The 26,374-nt window shown below is 43.6% G+C and overlaps 1 protein-coding gene across 2 annotated transcripts; it reads left to right on the forward strand.

Annotated features, from left to right (window-relative positions):
* Nucleotides 1–13,791: 13,791 nt before the first annotated feature.
* LOC109869462 (OTU domain-containing protein 3-like) lies at nucleotides 13,792–19,774 on the forward strand. Of its 2 annotated transcripts, none has more exons than XM_020459638.2 (8): nucleotides 13,792–14,171; nucleotides 14,816–15,125; nucleotides 17,101–17,249; nucleotides 17,391–17,503; nucleotides 17,908–18,030; nucleotides 18,131–18,260; nucleotides 18,570–18,760; nucleotides 18,997–19,774. In XM_020459638.2, the coding sequence occupies exons 2-8, from the start codon at nucleotides 14,917–14,919 to the stop codon at nucleotides 19,159–19,161; spliced, it is 1,080 nt and encodes a 359-aa protein (XP_020315227.1). In that variant the 5' UTR covers nucleotides 13,792–14,171; nucleotides 14,816–14,916; the 3' UTR covers nucleotides 19,162–19,774. The 2 variants fall into 2 exon arrangements, with proteins under 2 accessions (XP_020315227.1, XP_020315228.1); XM_020459639.2 differs by lacking the exon at nucleotides 13,792–14,171 and adding an exon at nucleotides 14,423–14,550.
* Nucleotides 19,775–26,374: the final 6,600 nt, after the last annotated feature.

The raw sequence follows: 26,374 nt of genomic DNA on the forward strand, positions 1-26,374 counted from the left end.
ACTGCCCCCCCCCCTCCCTCCCTCCCACCACCACCACCACCACCTTTCGTCCAAGACAGCAGGTTATTCCCGTCTGTCTTATCAATTAGTTAATTTATTAATTATCGATATATACGGTTCTCAATCGATGGGAGCATTTAATTAATCTATCACTCAGATTATTCATATTTATTGCGATTGCGCGTTTTGGGCTACAGTCGTTGTCTTCTACCATGTAAATGGCTTGATAACATCGATGTCAAGCCAAATCGAGATGTAGATCAAGTCGGAACCAGACCCACCCTACCCTCAGTCCAGTAAAGATCAGGCAACGGCAGCTGCATCAACGCCCGGGGCCAGACACGCATGATTATCCCATCTTGTTTTAGCTATCGCAGTCAGGAGCATCCACCACCATCCCTTTGCGAGCGTGTGTGTGTGTGTGTGTGCGTGCGCGCGCGTGCGTGCGTGCGTGCGTGCGAGCGAGAGAGAGAGAGAGAGAGAGAGAGAGAGAGAGAGAGAGAGAGAGAGAGAGAGAGAGAGAGAGAGAGATAGATAGATAGATAGATAGATAGATAGATAGATAGATAGATAGATAGATAGATAGATAGATAGATAGATAGATAGATAGATAGATAGATAGATAGATAGATAGATAGATAGAGGGGGGAGAGAGAATGACGGAAGGATGGACAGAAGGGAGGAAGGAAGGAAGGAAGGAAGGAGAGAAAGAGGGAGATTCTGTGCCCCCCTATTGCATTTTACTCTGTGAAACACTCAGAGACATTCAAGCAAATAATTCCAAGAATATTCGCGATGGTTTAACCTCTATACCGTTCCTCCAGAGGCGTCACCAGCTTTACTGATCACCCCCTCCCCTTCGATCTACCACGGTCTCTCTAGTCTCTACCCTCTCCATCGTTGCAGTTCATTTTCAGATTCTACGCCATTTCGCCGGGCTGAATTTCTGGCTGGCACTGTATGCTATGGTACATTATTGGACTCTACGCATATATACTCGTATTGTATTAGCCATTCACTAGATCTATTGATGTATTAGTTGAAATCAATACGAATTGCACTTCCTAATAGCAAAGGCTGTTGTGGATGAGCGTACTTTCCCCGTTAAAAGCAAGACAGATGTCCTTAAAATAACTCTCATTCACTTCCCAGGAGCTCCATTCATTCAGACCCAACCGAAATCCACTAAATGTGTAACACAACCCGAGGACAAATGTCACAATATTTAGGCTAAATCCCAAATGTCTTTAGCACTACTTAGCAGGCTACTTTTATAGCGTAAACGTCAAAGCAATTGAAAATCAAACACGGCTACCCATTACCTGTTAGAAGATCAACTTTATTTACACAAAGTAGAAACACTCACATTTGAGCTTCAATAGTCATAGCTGTACGTTCTTCAACGATCAAAACTAGCCATGAGGCTAGTCTCATACTGAACTTGGATATTAGCCTGCCACTCTCCCTTTGTGTTGTGCTACTAGGCTGCTATCAGTTCAGGACCATGGAGAGCACCATTATTAACGGGTTTCTCCCAACACAGTTCGGGACCATGGAAATCGATGCTGCCAATGGCTTTCTCCCTCTTTGTCTCTAAATACTATGTACTAGTCTTTGAATATATTTACTTTGTTTATCATGTTGTTCTACCATGGCCACAAAAATTAATAATAGCCTGTGTATTTCAAAAGAAAAACCAAATTCAAAACTTTTCCTCAATGATATGCAATGCCACCTCTAGTCTTTTGGTGGCCCTAAGCGTGATTCGGTCGGGGCTCCTGACCTCGCGGGCAAAACGTTTCAGCAATTATTCACATTTTGCCATGGGGCAGAGAACATTTTGTACTTTTAAAGCTATTTTCCTGCAATTCTACACATTTTGCCAGGGGGTGGTGGGAAACTCTTGCAGTTTAAGGTCTAGAAAGCTGGCTAAACTATCTTACTTAGAAAAAAAAATTTTTTGCTGACATAGGCTATTTGAGTAACTGACATAAGAGGTAACTGTTGATGCACTACCAAATTTCTAAATTCCACTTTGTGCATTTTAATTTTCTAACTCTCAGCAGTAAGTTGATATCTCGATTGAGTTTCTAATATTTTTATTTAACCTTTATTTAACTAGGCAAGTCAGTTAAGAACAAATTCTTATTTACAATGATGGCCTAGGAACAGTGGGTTAACTGCCTTGTTCAGGGGCAGAACGACAGATTTTTACCTTGGCAGCTCGGGGACTCGACTTAGAAACCTTTTAGTTTCTGGCCCAATGCTCTAACCACTAGGCTACCTGCAGAAAAGTGACCAAAAGTATGTAGATACATCCCATTCCAAAGTCATAGGCATTAATATGGAGTTGGTCCCCCCTCACTCTTGCAGGAAGGCTTTCCACTAAATGTTGGAACATTGCTTTTTCCCTTCACTGGAACTAAGGGGGCTAGCCCGAACCAGAAAACCATCCCCAGATCATTATTCTTCCTCCACCAAATATTACAGTTGGCACTGTGCATTGGGGAAGGTAACTTTCTCCTGGCATCTGCCAAACCCAGATTCGTCTGTTGACTGTCAGATGGTGAAGCGTGATTCATCACTCCAGAGAAAGCGTTTCCACTGCTCCAGAGTCCAATGGCGGCAAGCTTTACACCACTCCAGCTGACGCTTGGCATTGCGCATGGTGAGCTTAGGCTTGTGTTCGGCCATGGAAACCCTTATCATGAAGCTCCCGACAAACAGTTGTTGTGCTGATGTTGCTTCCAGAGGCAGTTTGGAATTCGGTAGTGAGTATTGCAACGAGGACAGATTTATTTGTGCTTCAGCAGTCCTGTTCAGTGAGCTTGTGCAGCCTACCACTTCGTGACTGAACCATTGTTGCTCCAAGATGTTTCCACTTCACAATAACAGCACTGACAGTTGACCATCGCAGTTATAGCAGGGCAAAAATTTGATGAACTGACTTGATGGAAAGGTGGAATTCTATAACGGTGTCGAGTTGAAAGTGAGCTCTTCATTAAGGCCATTCTTCTGCCAATGTTTATCTATGGAGATTGCATGGCGGTATGCTTGATTTTACACACCTGTCAGCAACAACTGTGTCTAAAATAGCCGAATCCACTAATATGAAGGGGTGTCCACATACTTTTATATATATACAGTGCATTCAGATAGTATTCAGACCCCTTCACTTTTTCTCCATTTTGTTACGTTACAGCTTTATTCTAACATTTATTAAACACACATTTTTCTTATCATTCTACACACAATACTCCATAATGACCTTGCAAAAAACAGATTTGTAAGAAATTTTTGCAAATCTATTCAAAATAAAAAACAGAAAAAATTGACATATGTATTCAGACCCTTTGCTATGAGACGCAAAATTGAGCTCAGGTGCATCCTGTTTCAATTGATCACCCTTGTGATGTTTCTACAATTGATTGGAGATTTGGAAAGGCACACACCGGTCTACACAAGGTCTCACAGTTGACAGTGCATGTCAGAGCAAAAAACAAGCCATGGGGTCGAAGGAAGAGCTCCAAGACAGGATTGTGTCGAGCCACAGATATGGGGAAAAATAGAAAAAAATGTCTGCAGCATTGAAGGTCCCCAAGAACACAGTGGTCTCATCATTCTTAAATGGAAGAAGTTTGGAACCACCGGCAAAACTGAGCAACCGGGGGAGAAGGTGACAAGAACCCACAGAAGGTGACAATTGGTCAGGGAGGTGACCAAGAACTCGATAAACACTCTGACAGAGCTGTAGAGTTACTCTGTGGAGATGGGAGAACCTTCCAGAAGGACAACCATCCCAGCAGGACTCCACCAAACAGGCCTTTATGGTAGAGTGGCCAGATGGAAGCCACTCCTCTGTAAAAGCCACATGACACCCCGCTTGGAGTTTGCCAAAGGGCACCTGAAGACTCTCATACCATGAAAAGCAAGATTCTCTGGTCTGATGAAACCAAGATTGAACTCTTTGGCCTGAATTCCAAGTGTCACGTCTAGAGAAAACCTGGCACCATCCCTACGGTGAAGCATGGTGGTGGAAGCACTATGCTGTGGGGATATTTTTCAGCGGCAGGGATTGGAAGACTAGTCAGGATCAAGGCAAAGATGAAATGAGCAAAGTACAGAGAGATCCTTGATGAAAACCATCTCCAGGAACTCAGACTGGGGCGAAGGTTCACCTTCCAACAGGACAACAACCCTAAGCACACAGCCAAGACAACGCAGGAGTGGCTCGGGACAAGTCTCTAAATGTCCTTGAGTGGCCCAGCCAGGGCCTTGAACCCGATCGAACATCTCTGGAGAGTCCTGAAAATAGCTGTGCAGCAACGTTCCCCATTGTTAAGGGATTTTTATCAATAATGACTCAATTATGTATACATTTCAATCAGGACTGACTAATCAGAATACTATTATGTTACTGTATAGATGTATGAATTTTATTTTAATCCTAGTACTGAATATAATGTGTGTAATTATAATCAAGAATTAGAACAATGACTGTCTGTCCCTTGGTAGAAACAAATTAACTTATCGTCAGACTGGCTAGAATGCGTATCTACACAGGGAGACCTTGGCCTGGTCGTAAAATGATCTAAACCGGTGGGGACGGTGTAGGAAGGCTTGTGAACTATACTGCCATTGTATCGGAATGGAGGAGGGATGAGACAGTTTAAAACCTATGACGTCATTTTCAGTTTATAACCTGTTGAAAATTGTATCATGTTCAGTACTCTCGAGAATAAACGCTATTGCTTGATTTTTTGAGACTGGTCTCTGCCCATTTTATGCAAATAAGTATCTTACAAATCCTTAGAAATGGGCTGAGTGTATTAATTGAATTGGTTAATAAACATATAGGAATTAAATTCCTCTAACACCCATCCAACCTGACAGGCCTTCAGAGGATCTGCAGAGAGGAAGGGGAGAAATTCCCCAAATACAGGTCTGCCTAGCTTGAAGTGTCATACCCAAGAAGACTCAATGCTGTAATCGCTGTCAAAGGTGCTTCAACAAAGTACTGAGTAAAGGGCCTGAAAACTTGTTTAAATGTGATTTTTCATTTGACATTTTTATAAATGAGTAAAAATTTCTTAAAACCTGTTTTACTTTGTCAACATGGGGAATTGTGTGTAGATTAATGAGGGGAAAGAAACAATGTAATACATTTTAGAATAAGGCTGTAATATAACAAAATGTGGAAAAAGTCAAGCGGTCTGAATACTTTTTCAAATGCACTGTTTATATATAAACTCAACAAAAAAGAAACGTCCTCTCACTGTCAACTGCGTTTATTTTCAATGAACTTAACATGTGTAAATATTTGTATAAACATAACAAGATTCAACAACTGGGACATAAACTGAACAAGTCCCACAGACATGTGACTAACATAAATGGAATAATGTGTCCCTGAACAAAGAGGGGGTCAAAATCAATAGTAACAGTTAGCATCTGGTGTGGCCACCAGCTTCATTATGTACTGCAGTTCATCTCCCCCTCATGGACTGCACCAGATTTGCCAGTTCTTGCTGTGAGATGTAACCCCATTCTTCCCCCAAGGCACCTCCAAGTTCCTGGACATTTCAGGGGGGAATGGCCCTAGCCCTCACCCTCCGATCCAACAGGTCCCAGGCGTGCTAAATGGGATTCTTCGCTGGCCATGGCAGAACACTGACATTCCTGTCTTGCAGGAAATCAAGCACAGAACGAGCAGTATGGCTGGTGGCATTGTCATGCTGGAGGTTCATGTCAGGATGAGCCTGCAGGAAGGGTACCACATGAGGGAGGAGGATGTCTTCCCTGTAACGCACAGCGTTGAGATTGCCTGCAATGACAACAAGCTCAGTCCGATGATGCTGTGACACACCGCCCCAGATCACGAAGGACCCTCCACCTCGATCCCGCTCCAGAGTCAGGCCTCTGTGTAACGCTCATTCCTTCAACAATAAACGCAAATCCGACCATCATCCCTGGTGAGACAAAACCATGACTCGTCAATGAAGATAACTTTTTGTCAGTCCTGTCTGGTCCAGCGATGGTGGGTTTGTGCCCATAGGCGACGTTGTTGCCGGTGATGTCTGGTGAGGACCTGCCTTACAATAGGCCTGCAAGCCCTCAGTACAGCCTCTCTCAGCCTATTGCGGATAGTCTGAGCACTGATGAAGGGATTGTGCGTTCCTGGTGTATCTCGGGCAGTTGTTGTTGTCATTCTATACCTGTCCCGCAGGTTTGATGTTCAGATGTACCGAACATCATGTACTGTGCAGGTGTTGTTACACGTGGTCTTCCACTGCGAGGATGATCAGCTGTCCGTCCTGTCTCCCTGTAGCTCTGCCTTAGGCATCTCACAGTACGGACGTTGCAATTTTTTGCCCTGGCCACATCTGCAGTCCTCATGCCTCCTTGCAGCATGCCTAAGGCACATTTACGCAGATGATTCAGGGATCCTGGGCATCTTTCTTTTGGTGTATTTCAGAGTCAGTAAAAAGGCCTCTTTAGTGTCCTAAGTTTTCATAACTGTGACCTTAATTGCCTACCGTCTGTAAGCTGTTACTGTCTTAATGACCGTTCCACAGGTGTACAAGTTACTTGGATTTTTACGAATTATCTTTGAAAGACAGGGTCCTGAAAAGGCGACGTTTCTTTTTTTGCTGAGTTTATACATATATATATATATATATATATAGAGAGAGAGAGAGAGATATATATATATATATATATAGAGAGAGAGAGAGAGAGAGAGAGAGAGAGAGAGAGAGAGAAAGAGAGAGAGAGAGAGTTGAAGTCGGAAGTTTACATACACCTTAGCCAAATACATTTAAACTCAGTTTTTCACAATTCCTGACATTTAATCCTAGTAAAATTTCCTGTCTTAGGTCAGTTAGGATCACCGCTTTGTTCTAAGAATGTTAAATGTCAGAATAATAGTAGAGAGAATGATTTATTTCAGCTTTTCACATTCCCAGTGGGTCAGAAGTTTACATACGCTCAATTAGTGTTTGGTAGCATTGCCTTTAAATTGTTCAATTTGGGTCAAACATTTCGGGTAGCCTTCCACAAGCTTCCCACAATAAGTTGGGTGAATTTTGGCCCATTCCTCCTGACAGAGCTGGTGTAACTGAGTCAGGTTTGTAGGCCTCCTTGCTCTCACATGCTTTTCTCAGTTCTGCCCACAAATGTTCTATGGTATTGAGGTCAGGGCTTTGTGATGGCCACTCCAATACCTTGACTTTGTGGTCCTTAATCCATTTTGCCACAACTTTGGAAGTGTGCTTGGGGTCATTGTCCATTTGGAAGACCCATTTGCGACCAAGCTTTAATTAATAATGATGGTCATTATAGCCAAACAGTTCTATTTTTGTTTCATCAGACCAGCGGACATTTCTGCAAAATGTACCATGTTTGTCCCGATGTGCAGTTGCAAACCGTAGTCTGGCTTTTTTTATGGCAGTTTTGGAGCAGTGGCTTCTTACTTGCTAAGCGGCCTTTCAGGTTATGTCGATATAGGAATCATTTTACTGTGCATATTGATACTTTTGTACCTGTTTCCTCCAGCATCTTCACAACGTCCTCTGCTGTTGTTCTGGGATTGATTTGATTTGACTTTTCGCAGAAAAGTACATTCATCTCTAGGAGACAGAACACGTCTCCTTCCTGAGGGGTATGATGGCTGCATGGTCCCATGGTGTTTATACTTGCGTACTATTGTTTGTACAGATGAACGTGTTACTTTCAGACGCTTGGAAATTGCTACCAAGGATGAACCAGACTTGTGGGGGTCTACAATTTTCTTGGCTGATTTCTTTTGATTTCCCCATGATGTCAAGCAAAGAGGCACTGAGTTTGAAGGTAGGCCTTGAAATACATCCACAGGTACACCTCCAATTGACTGAAATTATGTCAATTATCCTATCAGAAGCATCTAAAGCCATGACACAATTTCTGGAATATTCCAAGCTGTTTAAAGGCACAGTCAACTTAGTGTATGTAAACTTCTGACCCACTGGAATTGTGATACAGTGAATGTTAAGTGAAATAATCTGCCTATAAACAATTGTTGGAATAATTACTTGTGTCATGCACAAAGTAGATGTCCTAACTGACTTGCCAAAACTATAGCTTGTTAAACAAGAAACTTGTTGTAATGATCGTCTGTGGTGGAAGAAGGTGAGGACCAAAGCACAGCGTGGTAAGTGTTCATGTTTTTTAATAAAGTAATGAACACTGAACAAAACAATAAACGTGAAGTAATCAAACCGAAACAGTCCCGTGTGGCACCAACACTAACATGGAAAATAAACACCCACAACTCAAAAGTGAAACCAGGCTCCCTAAGTATGTTTCTCAATCAGGGACAATGATTGACAGCTGCCTCTGATTGAGAACCATACCAGGCCAAACACAGCAATCCCAAATCAATAGAATAAATGACATAGACAACCCACCCAACTCACTGACCATACTAAAACCAAGACATAATAAAATAACTGAGGTCAGAACGTGACAGTACCCCCCCCCCCCCCCCCCCCCCCCCACACACACACACACACACCCACCCAAAGGTGCAGACTCCGGCCGCAAAGCCTAAACCTATAGGGGGAGTCTGGGTGGGTGTCTGTCCGCTGTGGCGGCTCTGGCGCGGGACGTGAACCCCACTCCACCATAGTCCTTCTCCATAGTCCTTCCACCATAGTCCTTCTTCTATGTACAGGTGCAGTAATCTGTGAGCTGCTCTGACAGTTGGTGCTTAAAGCTAGTGAGGGAGATAAGTGTTTCCAGTTTCAGAGATTTTTGTCTCCCTGGCACGACTCCGCCCCGGGGACGACTGTACTCTCTGTCAGGACCAGAGTCCAAGGCGATGGAGACCTACATCAGGGACTCCCTTTCTACAGGATTCATCCGTCCTTCTTCTCCCACTGGCGCAGGGTTCTTTTTTTGTGGAGAAGAAGAACACGATGCGCTCGTACATCGACTACCAGGGTCTCAAGGACATAACAGTGAAGAACTGCTACCCGCTGCCACTCATCTCCTCGGCCTTCGAGCAGCTCCACTGTGTTTTCCAAGCTGGATCTACGGAACGCCTACAACTTGGTGTGGATACGGGAAGGGGACGAGTGGAAAACCGCATTCAACATGGTCAGCGGTCACTACAAGTATCTGGTCATGCCTTTTGGCCTTACCAACGCCCCTGCTGTGTTCCAGGCTCTGGTCAATGATGTTCTCCGATACATGTTCAACCGGTTCATCTTCGTCTACTTCAATGCGATCCTCATCTTCTCCTGTTCCACCCAAGAACATGTGCTCCACATCCGACAGGTTCTCCAACGCCTCCTGAGAACCAGCTGTTTGTAAAAGCAGAGAAGTGCAAGTTCCATCGTTCCACCATCACATTTCTGGGGCTCATCATCGCCACAGGGCATGTGCAAATGTATCCCAGGAAGGTGAGAGCAGTGGTGGATTGGCCCCAGCCTACTTCCAGGTTGCAGCTGCAACGCTTCCTGGGGTTTGCCAACTTCTGTCGCTGCTTTATCTGGGGTTACAGCATGGTATATATGAGTGGTATGACATATACCACTCAGTGGTATATATCAGTGTTCCTAATGTTTGGTTTCATTCAGTCCATCATTAATTTTTAAGACATGAAGGTCAGTCAATGAGGAAAATTTCAAGAACTTTGAAAGTTTCTTCAAGTACAGTCGCAAAAACCATCAAGCTCTATGATGAAACTGGCTCTAATGAGGACTGCCACAGGAAAGGAAGTCCCCGAGTTACCACTGCTGTAGAGGATAAGTTCATTAGAGTTAACTGCACCTCAGGTTGCAGACCAAATAAATGCTTCACAGCAGTCAAGTAACAGACACATCTCAACATCAACTGTTCAAATGAGATTGCATGAATCAGGCCTTCATGGTCGAATTGCTGCAAAGAAACCACAACTAAAGGACACCAATAAGAAGAAGAGACTTGCATGGGACAAGAAACACAAGCAATGGACATTAGACCATTGGAAATCTGTCCTTTGGAGTTCAAATTTGCGATTTTTGGTTCTAAACACCGTGTCTTTGTGAGACGCATAATAGGTGAACGGATGCTCTCCGCATGTGTAGTTCCCACCGTGAAGTATGGAGGAGGAAGGGTGATGGTATGGTGGTGCTTTGCTGGTGACACTGTCTGTGATTTATTTAGAATTCAAGGCACACTTAACCAGCATGGCTACCACATTATTCTGCAGTGATACGCCATCCCATCTGGTTTGTGCTTAGTGGGGCAATCATTTGTTTTTCATCAGAACAATGACCCAAAACACACCTCCAGGCTGTGTAAAGGCTATTTGACCAAGGAGAGTGATGGAGTGCGGCATCAGATGACCTCGCCTCCGCAATCACCTGACCTCAACCCAATTGTGATGGTTTGGGATGAGTTGGACCACAGAGTGAAAGAAAAGCAGCCAACAAGTGCTCAGCATTTGTGGGAACTCCTTCAAGACTGTTGGAAAAGCATTCCACATGAAGCTGGTTGAGAGAATGCCAAGAGAGTGCAAAGCTGTCATCATGGCAAAGGGTGGCTATTTAAAAGTTTTGATGTCTCACTATTATTCTACAATGTAGAACATAGTAAAAATAAATAAAAACCCTTGAATGAGTAGATGTGTCCAAACCTTTGACTGGTACTGTATATACATACACACACTGAGTATACCAGGATGTCTTGCTCCCAGACAGACTAAACAACTTCTTTGCTCGCTTTGAGGACAATACAGTGCCACTGACACAGCCCGCTACCAAAACCTGCGGACTCTCCTTCACTGCAGCTGACGTGAGTAAAACATTTGTGTTAACAAACGTGTTAACCCTCGCAAGGCTGCAGGCCCAGACGGCATCCCCTGCCGCATCCTCAGAGCATGCTCAGACCAGCTGGCTGGTGTGTTTATGGACATATTCAATCAATTCTTATCCCAGTCTGCTATTCCCAACTGCTTCAAGAGGGCCACCATTGTTCCTGTTCCCAAGAAAGCTAAGGTAACTGAGCTAAACGACTACCGTGCCCCGTAGCACTCACTTCCGTCATCATGAAGAGCTTTGAGAGAATACCTGACACCCTAGACCCACTCCAATTTGCTTACCGCCCCAATAGGTCCACAGACAACACAATCGCAACTACATTGCACACTGCCCTAACCCATCCTGGACAAGAGGAATACCTATGTGAGAATGCTGTTCATCGACTACAGCTCAGCATTCAACACCAGAGTACCCTCCAAACTCGTCATCAAGCTCGAGACCCTGGGTCTCGACCCCGCCCTGTGCAACTGTGTACTGGACTTCCTGACGCCCCCAGGTGGTGAGGGTAGGTAACAACATCTCCACCCCGCTGATCCTCAACACTGGGGCCCCACAAGGGTGCGTTATGAGCTCTCCTGTACTCCCTTTTCACCCACGACTGCGTGGCCATGCACGCCTCCAACTCAATCATCAAGTTTGCAGACGACACTACAGTGGTAGGCTTGATCACCAACAATGACGAGACGGACTACAGGGAGGAGGTGAGGGCCCTCAGAGTGTGGTGTCAGGAAAATAACCTCACACTCAACGTCAACAAAAGAAAAGAGATGATCGTGGACTTCAGGAAACAGCAGAGGGAGCACCCCCTATCCACATCGACGTGACAGTAGTGGAGAGGGTAGTAAGTTTTAAGACCCTCGGCGTACACATCACAGACAACCTGAATTGGTCGACCCACACAGACAGCGTGGTGAAGAAGGCGCCGCAGCGCCTCTTCAACCTCAGGAGGCTGAAAAAATGTGGCTTGTCACCAAAAGCACTCACAAACTTTTACAGATGCACAATCGAGAGCATCCTGTCGGGCTGTATCACAGCCTGGTATGGCAATTGCTCCGCCCACAACCGTAAGGCTCTCCAGAGGGTAGTCAGGTCTACACAACGCATCGCCAGGGGAAAATTACCTGCCCTCCAGGACACCGACACCACCCGATGTCACAGGAAGGCCATTAAGATCATCAAGGACAACAACCACCAGAGTCACTGCCTGTTCACCCCACTATCATCCAGAAGGCGAGGTCTGTACAGGTGCATCAAAGCAGGGACCGAGACACTGAAAAACAGCTTCTATCTCAAGGCCATCAGACTGTTAAACAGCCACCACTAACATTGAGTGGCTGCTGCCAACATACTGACTCAACTCCAGCCACTTTAATAATGGAAAAATGGATGTAAAAAATGTATCACTAGCCACTTTAAACAATGCCACTTAATATAATGTTTACATACACTACATTACTCATCTCATATGTATATACTGTACTCGATACCATCTACTGCATCTTGCCTCTGCCGTTCTGTACCATCACTCATTCATATATCTTTATGTACATATTCTTCATCCCTTTACACTTGTGTGTATAAGGTAGTTGTTGTGAAATTGTTAGGTTAGATTACTCGTTGGTTATTACTGCATTGTCGGAACTAGAAGCACAAGCATTTCGCTACACTCGCATTAACATCTGCTAACCATGTGTATGTGACAAATAACATTTGATTTGATTTGATTATACCAAACATTAGGAACACCCCAGCGTTGCAGTTCTTTACACAACCTCGTGCACCTGGCACCTACTACCATACCCTGTTCAAAGGCACTTACATTTTTTGTCTTGCCCTTTCACCCTCTGGATGGTACACTAAATCCTTATTTTTTCTGCCTCCTCTCCTTCATCTACACATTTTTAACTGGATTTTCCAAGTGACATCAATAAGTGATCACAGCTTTCACCTGGATTCACCATGTCAGTCTATGTAAAGAGCAGGTGTTCTTTTTATTTATAAATTGTACTTCTCTGTAAAGTGTGTTCAGACTGTATGTACTAGAATGAATGTACTTCAGTAATGTACACTATTTGTTGAGATGAGAGTTGTAGATTAACAATATACTATGTAGGCTACACTTAGTCAAAGGGGCATTATGTTAACCTTGTTGTTGATCCTTACCTCCTCGTATAAGACTAAGGTAATGAGTAGAGCAGGTATAGGACGTCCCTTCATATGGGAATTTAAACAAAGCAGATAGCTGTTTTATGTACAAGATGTCAGTGCATAAACAAATACAAGCAAATACATTCGTACCATGTAAACCAGAACACATCGTTGTAGTTTCTAATGTAAATCTTTATTACACCTGGGAAGGTATTTACTTGACTGTGTTTTCTTGTTTTTGTGATCTATATATTCTTATTTCCTTTCAATGCCTGCTGATGCATTTTTAGGCCCTGAGGCGACTTCTTTGACACTGTCTGATATAATTCTACATAGCAAACACTCTCTGTCCTCCTCAACCCACTCCTCCTCCACACAACTCTTTCCAACTGCATTCTGTCATAAGGAGGAGCGAATTGGAGAAGAGGGCCTGCATTGTGGTGTTTCAAAATATAACAGATTTTTAAGAGGAGAATGGAGGAGAGGAGAAAAGAGAGTGATAATAAAGTGCAGTCTTTTCCCTTTACAACACATAACACACCCTCCCACTTTATCTTGAGTCATACACTGAAAGACACAGATTTCAGACATTAACATAATTCAGAGCTTGTTAACTTGATAACTGTTGATTGTCATATACCAGCTGTTTTCATATCTCAGTTGATAGATATGCAACACTTTCTTATAGCATAGAAAGCTTGTTCTGAACTTTACCATAACCAACTTTAATAAGTAGGCCTAGTCTGCACAATAACTATTATGTAAATGTCGTAAAGATAGTGAATTAGGCCTATACAGTGGTCATCCTGCCCTGTAAAAATGCCCTACTTTGTTCCCTATTTTTCCCAACATTAGCTACACCATTCTTGCTTAGTGAAATTCAAGTAATGAACATTTCTCAAGACAGTTGAAAGTAGGGGTTTTAAGGTGAGCTAAACGTTTTACAAATTGATAGGATTTTTAATAAAAGGGTATGTATTGTATTTCGTTGACAGTTATGAATTTGGACGGTAATGTATAAAGTATGATGCTCTCAGGCTTCCCTACTCTTACAACGAGTCCCGGAAGTGCTAAACATGAATTGTAAACAAACTCATGAGCCAGATCTTATTTAGTTTAAAAAAAAGAACGTACTGCCGTATAGGACGTGGTTTGCGTATCAGTGGATGCACCCTGTAGAATGTGAGTAACTTGTTATGTTCCTTATATTCTGGTTGCTTGACATTTAATCACTGTTGTGTTTAACTCCAAATCAATGAGAACGCTATTAGCATTAACCGCTGACTTTTGTAAACTACCTAACGTTAAAGTTAGCTAACTAGCTAAGTAGTCGGCTAACCTAACCAGCAGTCATATTCAGCTAGCATAACAGTTGCTAGTTAACCAGTTACTTATCCGATATAATTAGCTAGCTAGCTTACGTCAAACCTGGCCAGTACAGTAGGCTCTCTCTAGCTAGTCGAAATCAAACCCTATCAGCTGTTGCTGTTATTCAGGATGCCAGATCTACCAGCTAGCTAGCATGACAGCTACGGCATTAGACACCACGCTAATACAACTGGTCAGTAGATATCTTTGGTTGTCCTTATCACATTGTAGATAATTAGCTAACCCATGTAGAGTTGCAATTGCGTGCTGTGCCACGTATATCAACTGACTAAACGGACTGTGTAACAACTAGCTAATCCTAACCATATTTTTGTAGGTGGCTACTGTACCAATCCGTGTCAGTGAATTGTGGAAGTAACTAAGTTGTCACGCATAGCTCATCTAAGTAACATTCAAACTCTCCTCTCTATTCTTTCCCTCTTCTTTCTGAAACACAGGATTCCACCTGTGTGGAAGTAACCCAACTACATTTGCCAGTGAGTGACGGACAGAGATCTACTTGCATCTGTAGAGATCTGTGTCTGTAGGCAGGGCAGCCATGTCTAGGAAGCAGACAGGAAAGCCACTGCGTGGCAGCAACAGAAAGTGTGATGCTGAGCGAAAGCGGGATGAGCGGGTCACGCGCAGGGCAATCGCCAAGGACCGCAAGAACCGGCCCCAGGACGGGGACGAGGGAGAGGAGTTTGTCAGCTTCTCCAACCAGCTCCAAGCGCTGGGGCTCAAACTTAGAGAGGTGCCTGGAGATGGGTAAGATTCAGAGAGAGAAGATCTGACTACATTGCAGACACCTGGCAGACTTATAAACGCCTGAATAGGTATTTAGTATATCAGTTAACCACATACAGTGGGGCAAAAAAGTATTTAGTTAGCCACCAATTGTGCAAGTTCTCCCACTTAAAAAGATGAGAGGCCTGTAATTTTCATCATAGGTACGTCAACTATGACAGACAAAATGAGAAAAAAAATCCAGAAAATCACATTGTAGGATTTTTAATGAATTTATTTGCAAATTATGGTGGAAAATAAGTACATGTATGCGATTTGACAGAGTAAAGTAGAATGTTGTTAATAGATTTTGGCCCAATTTTTTTTTTACACCATACTGCTTGAGCCCATCCAGGTATTTGAGATCCATTTTGGATAAAGTATTTGGTCAATAACAAAAGTTTCTCAATACTTTGTTATATACCCTTTGTTGGCAATAACAGAGGTCAAACGTTTTCTGTAAGTCTTCACAAGGTTTTCACACACTGTTGCTGGTATTTTGGCCCATTCCTTCATGCAGATCTCCTCTAGAGCAGTGATGTTTTGGGGCTGTTGCTGGGCAACACGGACTTTCAACTCCCTACAAAGATTTTCTATGGGGTTGAGATCTGGAGACTGGCTAGGCCACTACAGGACCTTGAAATGCTTCTTACGAAGCCATTCCTTCGATGCCCGGGCGGTGTGTTTCGGATCATTGTCATGCTGAAAGACCCAGCCACGTTTCATCTTCAATGCCCTTGCTGATGGAAGGAGGTTTTCACTCAAAATCTCACGATACATGGCCCCATTCATTCTTTCCTTTACACGGATCAGTTGTCCTGGTCCCTTTGCAGAAAAACAGCCCCAAAGCATGATGTTTCCACCCCCATGCTTCACAGTAGGTATGGTGTTCTTTGGATGCAACTGAGCATTCTTTGTCCTCCAAACACGACGAGTTGAGTTTTTACCAAAAAGTAATATTTTGGTTTCATCTGACCATATGACATTCTCCCAATCTTCTTCTGGATCATCCAAATGCTCTCTAGCAAACTTCAGACGGGCCTGGACATGTACTGGCTTAAGCAGGGGGACACGTCTGGCACTGCAGGATTTGGGTCCCTGGCGGCGTAGTGTGTTACTGATGGTAGGCTTTGTTACTTTGGTCCCAGCTCTCTGCAGGTCATTCACTAGGTCCCCCCGTGTGGTTCTGGGATTTTTGCTCACCGGTCTTGTGATAAATTTGACCCCACGGGGTGAGATCTTGCGTGGAGCCCCAGATCGAGGGAGATTATCAGTGGTCTTGTATGTCTTCCATTTCCTAATAATTGCTCCCACAGTTGATTTCTTCAAACCAAGCTGCTTACCTATTGCAGATTCAGTCTTCCCAGCCTGGTGCAGGTCTACAATTTTGCTTCTGGTGTCCATTGACAGCTCTTTGGTCTTGGCCATAGTGGAGTTTGGAGTGTGACTGTTTGAGGTTGTGGACAGGTGTCTTTTATACTGATAACAAGTTCAGGTGCCATTAATACAGGTAACGAGTGGAGGACAGAGGAGCCTCTTGAAGAAGAAGTTACAGGTCTGTGAGAGCCAGAAATCTTGCTTGTTTGTAGGTGACCAAATACTTGTTTTCCACCATAATTTGTAAATAAATTTATGAAAAATCCTACAATGTGATTTTCTGGATTTGTTTTTCTCATTTTGTCTGTCATAGTTGAAGTGTACCTATGATGAAAATTACAGGCCTCTCATCTTTTTAAGTGGGAGAACTTGCACAATTGGTGGCTGACTAAATACTTTTTTGCCCCACTGTATTATATGATCTAGCAATCTGATGCCAGACTGAGTAATCGATGACATGGCACACAATCATTGGTTGATGCAATGCAACATCTAAAATGTAGTCAGCCTGGAATGCAACCAAAGTGCTCTTATAAATGGCTGTTACAACGTTGACTAATACTGTGTGTCCATCCTATAGTAACTGCCTGTTCCGGGCTCTGGGTGACCAATTGGAGGGACACTCTCGAGGACACCTGCGCCTGCGCCAGGAGACTGTGCAGTACATGATGGCACACCGGCAGGACTTTGAGCCCTTTGTGGAGGATGATGTGCCCTTCGCCCAGCATTGTAAGTTAGAAACCAAATGCTATTTCCATGTAAAAATGTTGTGGGATGCCCAAGTTTTTGATGGTATGCCAGTCATCCTGACGAGTGTGTCTTTAAAGATCTTGTCACAAATATTTCTCTCTGTTGTTTTCTTCCTATCAGTGTCAAACCTCTCCCAGCCTGGTACGTTTGCTGGCAATGATGCCATCGTGGCGTTCGCCCGTAGTCAACAGCTCAAGGTGGTCATTCATCAGCTCAACACCCCACTGTGGGAGGTAGGAAGCTCAGTGACACCCTATTGCCCATATAGTTTACTACTTTTGTCAAGAGACGCATAGCTGTATAAAAGCTAAAGTAGTGCACAATAGGGGAAATTCACACTTATTTTATGTATCTGTTTTTAAAGGAGATTGGAATCCCCAAAAATGTTTTACATTTTTATTTGAATGAAAGAATGGGAAGTGGATGGGGATGTAGTAAAAAAAAAAAAACTGCGTAGTTTATAAAGTTGGGGAGGAGAGGCGTGAATCCCTGTCGCCAGGTGGTATATGTGGTCCTACCACTAGACCACATTGTAGCACACTGTACTGTATTTTAAGCCGAAGTCCTCTTCTAATGTAACAGACCGTATGAAATACCATTATTGATAAGCCCTACTCATTATGTTTTCTCAATTCAGATAAATGGCTCTGAGAAGCTGGTTGGCCGAGAGCTACACATTGCCTATCGCTATGGAGACCATTACGACAGTGTACGACCAATCGGGGACAACTCTGAGAGCCCTGCTCAGCTGCGTTTGGAGGTACGGGGGAAAAAGCGGTTCATTTAAAAACACACTCCCAAATATTTCAATATTTTATTGGATTAGTCTTATTCATAACACCTCTCTTGTGTCGTTTCAGAATCTTCATAATTCGAGTGGGCAGCGTGAGTTTGGTGACGGCCAGAGGGACAGACGGAAAGCCCCCTCGCCCACCCCCTCCGAGGAGGACAATGTGATCCTAAGTTCCCTGAAGAACAGGGGCCCAAACTGTGAGTGGCCCCTCTGTCTTCTCCCCCAGTGCAGTGTGATTATCAGTGTCTACTAGCTGTTTTGGGCAGGTTTTAGGTCCTTTTCTAACCCCAACTCATATAAAACTTTCATTCATTTGCAGTCTACACCTACCGTGTATAATAAACATTGATAGTAAATACAACTGATGTTTATTGACTATTTTGGGGATTTCCATCTTTTAGAGGGAGCTACCATCCAAAAACCATTTGATAATGATCAACAGGAGCATCTGATGCAGTATATTCACTGCAACTGACCCCATGTGTATTGTGTGCCATGTCTCTCAGGTGAAGAGGAGAATCTATTTCAGCTGAGTGCCGCCACCATCAACGCTGAGTGGCTGGTGGATTCTGAGCTAGCTGTCCAAGTGTGTCACGGCCAGTGTGCCTCTGGTTCATGCTCAGCGTGTAGACAGGCAGCGACAGAGTGCAGTGAGCACAAAGCACCACCAGATGGAGGCAACATACACACATCCAAGGTAAATTGTAATTGTTAAATAAATATTTTTAAGGTGTTTTAACACATTTTATTCAGAAAGTAAGGAACCACTACACCATGACTCTCCACTCAAATTCCAATTCTGAATTAGTATTCTGAGTCTGTGTGACTTTCAATTCAAGTTCCAAATTAAATTGACCTGCATTTCTCTATTCAATTGAGAAGGGACTTAAGTCCCTCCTTTTCATGTTGACTCCTGTTTTTTACACCTCCCAGGCTTCAAACAAGCAGAGGAAAGAGCAGCAGCGCTTGGAAAAGAAAAAGCGACAGGAGGAAAGACATCGACAGAAGGTTCTTCAAAGCAAAGGAACACCTGACCAAAACCAGAACCTCTCGGAGCCGGTCACTCTAGTGCCAGCTCTAAATACACTTAGTATATAGACAGACAGAGCATGGCCAAATAAAGCTATACCGGGTGGCTGATTACAATGTTTTGCTCACAGAATCAATTTCAATCTCAATCACATTGGATGACTTACATAAACCGTTTAGTTTCTTTGCAAATGTATGGTGCCTGCGATAGGTTGTGTGTGAATGTGTTCGGGGTTGTGGTTGATTATGAGGGTGTTTGATAGTGACCCAAGATGGTGTACATAGTTTCCTCTTTTAGAGACACACTGTCTAGACTCTTTATATGCTGGTGAATGAGGGCTGCTTTTCACTACGACCATGCAGTACATCTTGGGCTCCTCTTTGCTTTTGTTTTGAGTTGAATTTCTCTGATTCCAGCCAAAGAAGAATGGAACGGGAAGAGACATCATTGTAAACAGAATGAAATGTTTTCTGAACGATACTGAAATGATGTAGTTGATACAGTATGTGAATAATTGATATTTTATCTGGTTAATGGCAGTTACAGTATTAATCAAGCTTAAAGAAATTATTCAGTTGGGAGATTTGCTGATGAATGATTGTGATGCACTCTGTCTGGTATGATATGTAATGAGGCAATAAATGAAAAAATCTACAGTATTTGATTTATTCATATTTTTGATATATTTTGTCTTAAATGGTTGTGGTTTTTGATTTGATTAAAGATGCACTATGCAGAAATCAATTCCACCATTTCCCTTTTGCAAAAATTCTAATAGTTTGCGTAATTTCAGTTTAATGTAGGGAAGTATAGTGTAGAGAATCATTGTACCATCTAAACCGCTATAATATCTTTTCCATAACCAAAAATATTGTCTTTTCAAGCTGTTTGAAGCTGCTGTACAAAACTGAAGTATGCAAAAACAAAACTTCAGACCGGGAAGCATATAAATAGTGCACATAGAACAGATGTAGCGCTTCTTTGACTTGCTTTCAATGAGAATTAAACTAAAACTTCAATTTCGCTGTGAATTTGCTTGTGTCGCACAAAAAGTTACATATCACTGAATCAATAGATGTCCTCAATAGATTATACAAGATAGCGTATATTGTTGTTGGCTGCACTGTAATTTTATCTGATATTTTGGGCAACATTTGGCCAATACTCATCATTTCAAGTATGTTTTTAAAACTGATTGATCATTTCACAGTGGATAATGTAGATAGGAGCAGTATCAATGTTCAGGATGCTGACTGACTCCTCCCTTTTTCTATGTAGTGTGATGTCACAACATGGGTACATATATTATGACATAGTATGACATCATCAGTGGTCCACACTGCAAACAAAAAACACAGTTGCATTTATAAAATCTCCATTATGGATTATTATGGATTGAGGTTAATACATTCCAATTATTTTCTGAATCTGGAAGGTGGCGAGTACCTCTTCATGATGGACAGATGTTAAGGTTAGTGGCATGTAGGCCTTGAGAGCAACGTGTGTGAGAAGCATAAATGTATCAAAAGTTTTAGGCTCTGAGGTGAATAGGAGGCTAGAGGACAAACAGTATTTTGTTAGGCTATAGGCCTACTGTATTTCCATTATTGTCATGCATTTTCACTTGCATAAATCAAATTATCTTTAAACAAATGTATACTGGCTTGCCAGTCTGCAATTGACCAGCTAGCAAATCATTAAAACAACTTAATAGATAGAACACATGTCATCGTGAAATACATCAATTCTATGTAAGCAACTAAGGGCCGTTTAGTCAGGTTCTCATTATCATGATACTGTACCTACAGGAGTGATAAGTATCATTTTGGTCTTCAACTGTTGTTGTCTAGTACTGTCTTTTTGCTAGCTAGGGCCATCTACTTTAAGTGCTGCCTGTCTTCCCAGTAGCCTACTTGCTGTGTGAACTGCTGACTGCTATTAATTGCAGATGATTGTTGACACATCAACCAGGATTAAGGGGCAGGGCAATTTGTGACTGTTGTTGTTTTCGTAATCAGTGGCTGTATTGGAGGGGGAGTGGCTTCTCCTCTCCTAGGCAATCAGCAATTCACCTTTGCAAGGCAATTAGTAATAATACTTCATTGTCTCCTTTTTTCTCAGCGGCAGCTGTAAGCGATGTCTGATTGCAAAAGTAAGACCATCGCTGAAGCAAAGACCGTTCTAACGAGTTGTTCTGCAGAGTTATTCAAGGAAGGAAAGAGAGGAAGGCTCCACACTACTCTCTCACTTGAGTATCCTACCTAGTTATTTATAGATCATCTCATTTAGCTCTTTTGTAGCTTTGGCAACTGTGTGTTTTCTATCCCAGTTTGCTCCCTTCCCTGTAGGCTTTACGGATGCTCCACACCCCTTGGCTGCAATCCTTGTAATTTAGTGTGCCTTACGCGCATAACCCATGTGGATTTCCAGGTCTCCAGCAGCAATTGGAACTGCCAATCTGCAGTCAAGAACAAAGCGCTCATGTCAGCCTATTCTGCATTTCAGTCCCTTGACTTTTTGGCCCTGATGGAGACATGAATCACCCCAGGGAACACCGCTACTCCAGCTGCTCTCTCTTCACCTGACTACGTTTTCTCTTATAGTCAGAGAGCATCTGGTCGTTGAGGTGGTGGCACAGGGCTACTCATTCCTCCTAAGTGGAGATTTTCTTTTTACTCCCTCTCTCACCTGTCCTTTTCCTCATTTGAATTCCATTCTGTCACTAGTTCACTCAAGCATAATGTTGTTGTCATTTATGGACCACCAAATCCCCTTAGAGTTCCTCAATATAAGCTCATTTCCTGACGATGGCTCACCGCTCTTCGTACTTGGTGACTTCAACCTCCTGACGTCTGCCTTCAATTAATTTCTTTCCAACTCTTTCCCCTCCTTGCCTCTTGACCTATCCCTTCACCAGTCCCCTCCCACTCACAAGGCAGGCAATACCCCCCCTCCAGGTCTCTGATCACTACTTTGTTTCCCTTTCTTCCTTCCTCCCTCCCTCTCCTCCAACCCTAGCCACTCAACCCCAAATCCAGATGGTAATGTGCTGTCACAATCTTCCCTCTCTCTCTCACTACTCTCTCTTCTATCCTATCATCTCTCCCTTCTGCTAAATCCTTCTCTTTCCTGTCTCCTGATTCTGGCTCTTCAACACTACTCTCTTCCCTCTAACCCTAGGAAACTATTTTCCACCTTTTTCTCCCTCCTTAATCCTGCCCTCTCTCTGCGGACAACTTTGTCAACCACTTTGAAAATAAGGTTGACATCTGCTTCTCATTCACTCAGCCTATTGAGTTCACTGGTCCCACTCACACAGAACTACCCTACACCTTGACCCATTCTCTCTCCAAATGAAATTCTGCGACTAGTGAGGTCTGGCCGCCCAACAATCTGCCCGCCCGACCACATCCACTTCTCCCTTCTCCAGACCATCTTTGGGGACCTTCTCCCATTCCTCACTTCCTTCAGCAACTCATCGCTGACCACTGGCTACATCCCCTCTGACATGAAAATGGCCGGAGTCGCTTCCCCTCAAGAAACCAACACTTGACTCCTCTGACATCAAACTACAGACTGGTATCCCTTTCTTTTCTTTCCAAAACACTTGAGCATGCGGCCTCTGACCAACTCTCTCTGTCTCTCTCAGAACAATATTCTTGACCCAAATCAGTCAGGCTTCAAGACGGGTCACTCAACCGAGACTGCTCTTCTGTGTTACAGAAGCTCTCTGCTCTTCCAAAACTGACTCTTTCTCCTCTGTTCTCGTCCTCCTAGATCTACCCGCTGCCTTCGACACCGTGAAGTAGCAGATCCTTCTCTCCACCCTCTCAGGGCTGGGAGTCTCAGGCTCTGCGCACTTTTGGATTGCATCCTACGTTATATATACAAAAGTATGTGGACAGCCCTTCAAATTTGTGTATTTGGCTATTTCAGCCACACCTGTTGCTGTCAGGTATATAAAATTGAGCACACAGCCATGCAATCTCTATAGACAAACATTGACAGTAGAATGGCCTTACTGAAGAGCTCAGTGACTTTCAACATGGCACCGTCATAGGATGCCACCTTTCCATACAAGTCAGTTCATCAAATTTCTGACCTGCATGAGTAAGTGCTGTTATTGTGAAGCAGAAATGTCTATGTGCAACAACGGCTTAGCCTCGAAGTGGCAGGCCACACAAGCTCACAGAACGGGACCGCCGAGTGCTGAAGCACATACAAATCATCTATCCTCAGTTATAACACTCACTACCGAGTTCCAAACTTCTTCTGGAAGCAATGTCAGCACAATAACTGTTTGTCGGGAGCTTCATGAAATGGGTTTCCATAGCCGCACACAAGCCTAAAATCACTAATGCGCAATGCCAAGCTTCAGCTGGAGTGGTGTAAAGCTTGCCGGCATTGGACTCTGGCGCAATGGAAATGTGCACGATCTGTGTTTGCACCATGTACTCTCACGACTGGTGTCCTCCAGGGCTCAGTTCAAGGCCCTCTTCTCTCTATACTCCAAGTCACTCGGCTCCGTTATATACTCACATGGTCTCTCCTATCATTGCTATGCGGATGACACTCAACTACTTTTCTCCTTTCCCCCTTCTGACATCCAGGTGGTAACATGCATCTCTGCGTGTCTGGCAGATATCTCAGCTTGAATGTCGTTCCACCACCACAAGCTCCACCTCGACAAGATGGAGCTGCTCTTCCTCCCAAGGAAGGCCTGCCAGATCAAAGACCTCTCCATCAAAGTTGACAACTCCATGGCGTTCCCCTCCCAGAGTGCAAAGAACCTTTTTATTTATTTATTTTTAATATTTTTTTTTTACATTTAACTAGGCAAGTCAGTTAAGAACAAATACATTTTTTTTTTTTTTACAATGATGGCCTATCAAAAGGCCTCCGACGGGGGCCTGAGATTAAAAATAAATTTAGGGGAAAACACACATCATGACAATCTCCACCGGAAAATGACCTATGCATAGTCACTTCGCTCCCACCTACATGTACAGATTCCCTCAACTAGCCTGTACCCCTGCACACTGACTCGGTACCGGTGCCCCCTGTATATAGCCTCGTTATTGTTACTTTTTATTTTAGCCTATTTGGTAAATATTTTATTCTTCTTGAACTGCACTGTTGGTTAAGGGCTTGTGAGTAAGCATTTCACTGTAAAGTCTACACTTGTTGTATTTGGGGCATGTGGCAAATAAAGTTTGATTGGATTTTTGACAACACTACATAAAGAGAGACCTAAGACAGCATAGCAAGGCAGCAACACATGACAACACAGCATGGTAGCACCACAACATAACAACATGGTATCAACACAATATGGTAGCAACATAAAACATGGTACAAACATTATTGGGCACAAACAGCACAAAGGGCAAGAAGGTAGAGACAACAATACATCATGCAAAGCAGCCACTGTCAGTAAGTCTCCATGATTGAGTCTTTGAATGAAGAGATTGAGATAAAACTGTCCAGTTTGAGTGTTTGTTACAGCTCGTTCCACTCGCTAGCTGCAGCGAACTGAAAAGACGAGCGACCCAGGGATGTGTGTGCTTTGGGGACCTTTAACAGAATGTGACTGGCAGAACGGGTGTTGAATGTGGAGGGTGAGGGCTGCAGTAGATATTTCAGATAGGGGGGAGTGAGGCCTAGGAGGGTTTTTATAAATAAGCATCAACCAATGGGTCTTGCGATAGGTATACAGAGATTACCAGTTTACAGAGGAGTATAGAGCGCATTGATGTGTCCTGTAAGGAGCATTGGTGGCAAATCTGATGGCCGAACGGTAAAGAACATCTAGCCGCCCTCAAAGCTCATCACTAAGCTAAGGACTCTGGGACTAAACACCTCCCTCTGCAAATGGATCCTAGACGTCCTGATGGGCCGCTCCTAGGTGGTAAGGGTAGGTAACAACACATCCGCCACGCTGATCCTCAAAACAGGGGCCCCTCAGGGGTGCGCGCTCAGTTCCCTCCTGTACTCCCTGCTCACTCATGACTACATGGCCAAGCACGACTCCAACACCATCATTAAGTTTGCTGATGACACAACAGTGGTAGGCCTGATCACCGACAATGATGAGACCGCCTATAGGGAGGAGGTCAGAGACCTGACCGTGTGATGCAAAGACAACAACCTCTCCCTCAACGTGATCATGACAAAGGAGATGATTGTGGACTACAGGAAAAGGAGGACCGAGCACGCCCCCATTATTATCGACGGGGCTGTCATGGAGCAGGTTGAGAGCTTGATGTCCACATCACCAACAAACTGACATGGTCCAAGCACACCAAGACAGTCATGAAGAGGGCATGACAAAACCTATTCCCCCTCAGGAGACTGAAAAGACTTGGCATTGTCCTCAGATCCTGAAAAGGTTCTACAGCTGCACCATTGAGAGCATCCTGTCTGGTTGCATCACTGCCTGGTATGGCAACTGCTTGGCCTCCGAGGGTAGTGCGTACGGCCCGGTACATCACCGGGGCCAAGCTTCCTGCCATCCAGGACCTCTATACCAGGCGGTGTCAGAGGAAGGCCCTAAAAACTGCCCGCCCCCAAGCTGCTGCTACTCTCTGTTAATATCTATGCATTGCCACTTTTAAAAAACCTACCTGCATGTACATAATTGCCTCAATTACCTCCACCGTTGCCCCCAAACATTGACACATTGACTCTGTACCGGTACCCCCTGTATATACAGTTGAAGTCGGAAGTTTACATACACTTAGGTTGGAGTCATGAAAACTTGATTTCTAATCACTACACAAATGTCTTGTTAACAAGTTTTGTACATGACACAAGCCATTTTTCCAACAATTGTTTACAGACAGATTAATTCACTTATAATTCACTGTATCACAATTCCAGTGGGTCAGAAGTTAACATACACTAAGTTGACTGTGCCTTTAAACGGCTTGGAAAATTCCTGAAAATGATGTCATTGCTTCAGAAGCTTCTGATAGGCTAATTGACATAATTTGAGTCAATTGGAGGTGTACCTGTGGATGTATTTCAATGCCTACCTTCAAACTCAGTGCCTCTTTGCTTGACATCATGGGAAAATCAAAAGAAATCAGCCAAGACAAAAAATAATTGTAGACCTCCACAAGTCTGGTTCATCCTGGGAGCAATTTCCAAATGCCTAAAGGTTCCATGTTCATCTGTACAAACAACAGTTTGCAACTGCACATGGGGACAAATATTGTACTTGTTGGAGAAATGTCCTCTGGTCTGATGAAACAAAAATAGACCTGTTTGGCCATAATGACC

This window comes from Oncorhynchus kisutch, linkage group LG24, assembly GCF_002021735.2.
Source record: "Oncorhynchus kisutch isolate 150728-3 linkage group LG24, Okis_V2, whole genome shotgun sequence".
NCBI lineage: Eukaryota > Metazoa > Chordata > Actinopteri > Salmoniformes > Salmonidae > Oncorhynchus > Oncorhynchus kisutch.

Bases quoted from the DNA above. Each gene is read 5' to 3' on its own strand.
- LOC109869462 (XM_020459638.2), top strand. From the start codon at position 14,917: ATGTCTAGGAAGCAGACAGGAAAGCCACTGCGTGGCAGCAACAGAAAG. The intron at 18,031-18,130 runs GTACGGGGGAAA...GTGTCGTTTCAG, and splicing joins CTGCTCAGCTGCGTTTGGAG to AATCTTCATAATTCGAGTGG. The intron at 18,261-18,569 runs GTGAGTGGCCCC...CATGTCTCTCAG, and splicing joins GAAGAACAGGGGCCCAAACT to GTGAAGAGGAGAATCTATTT.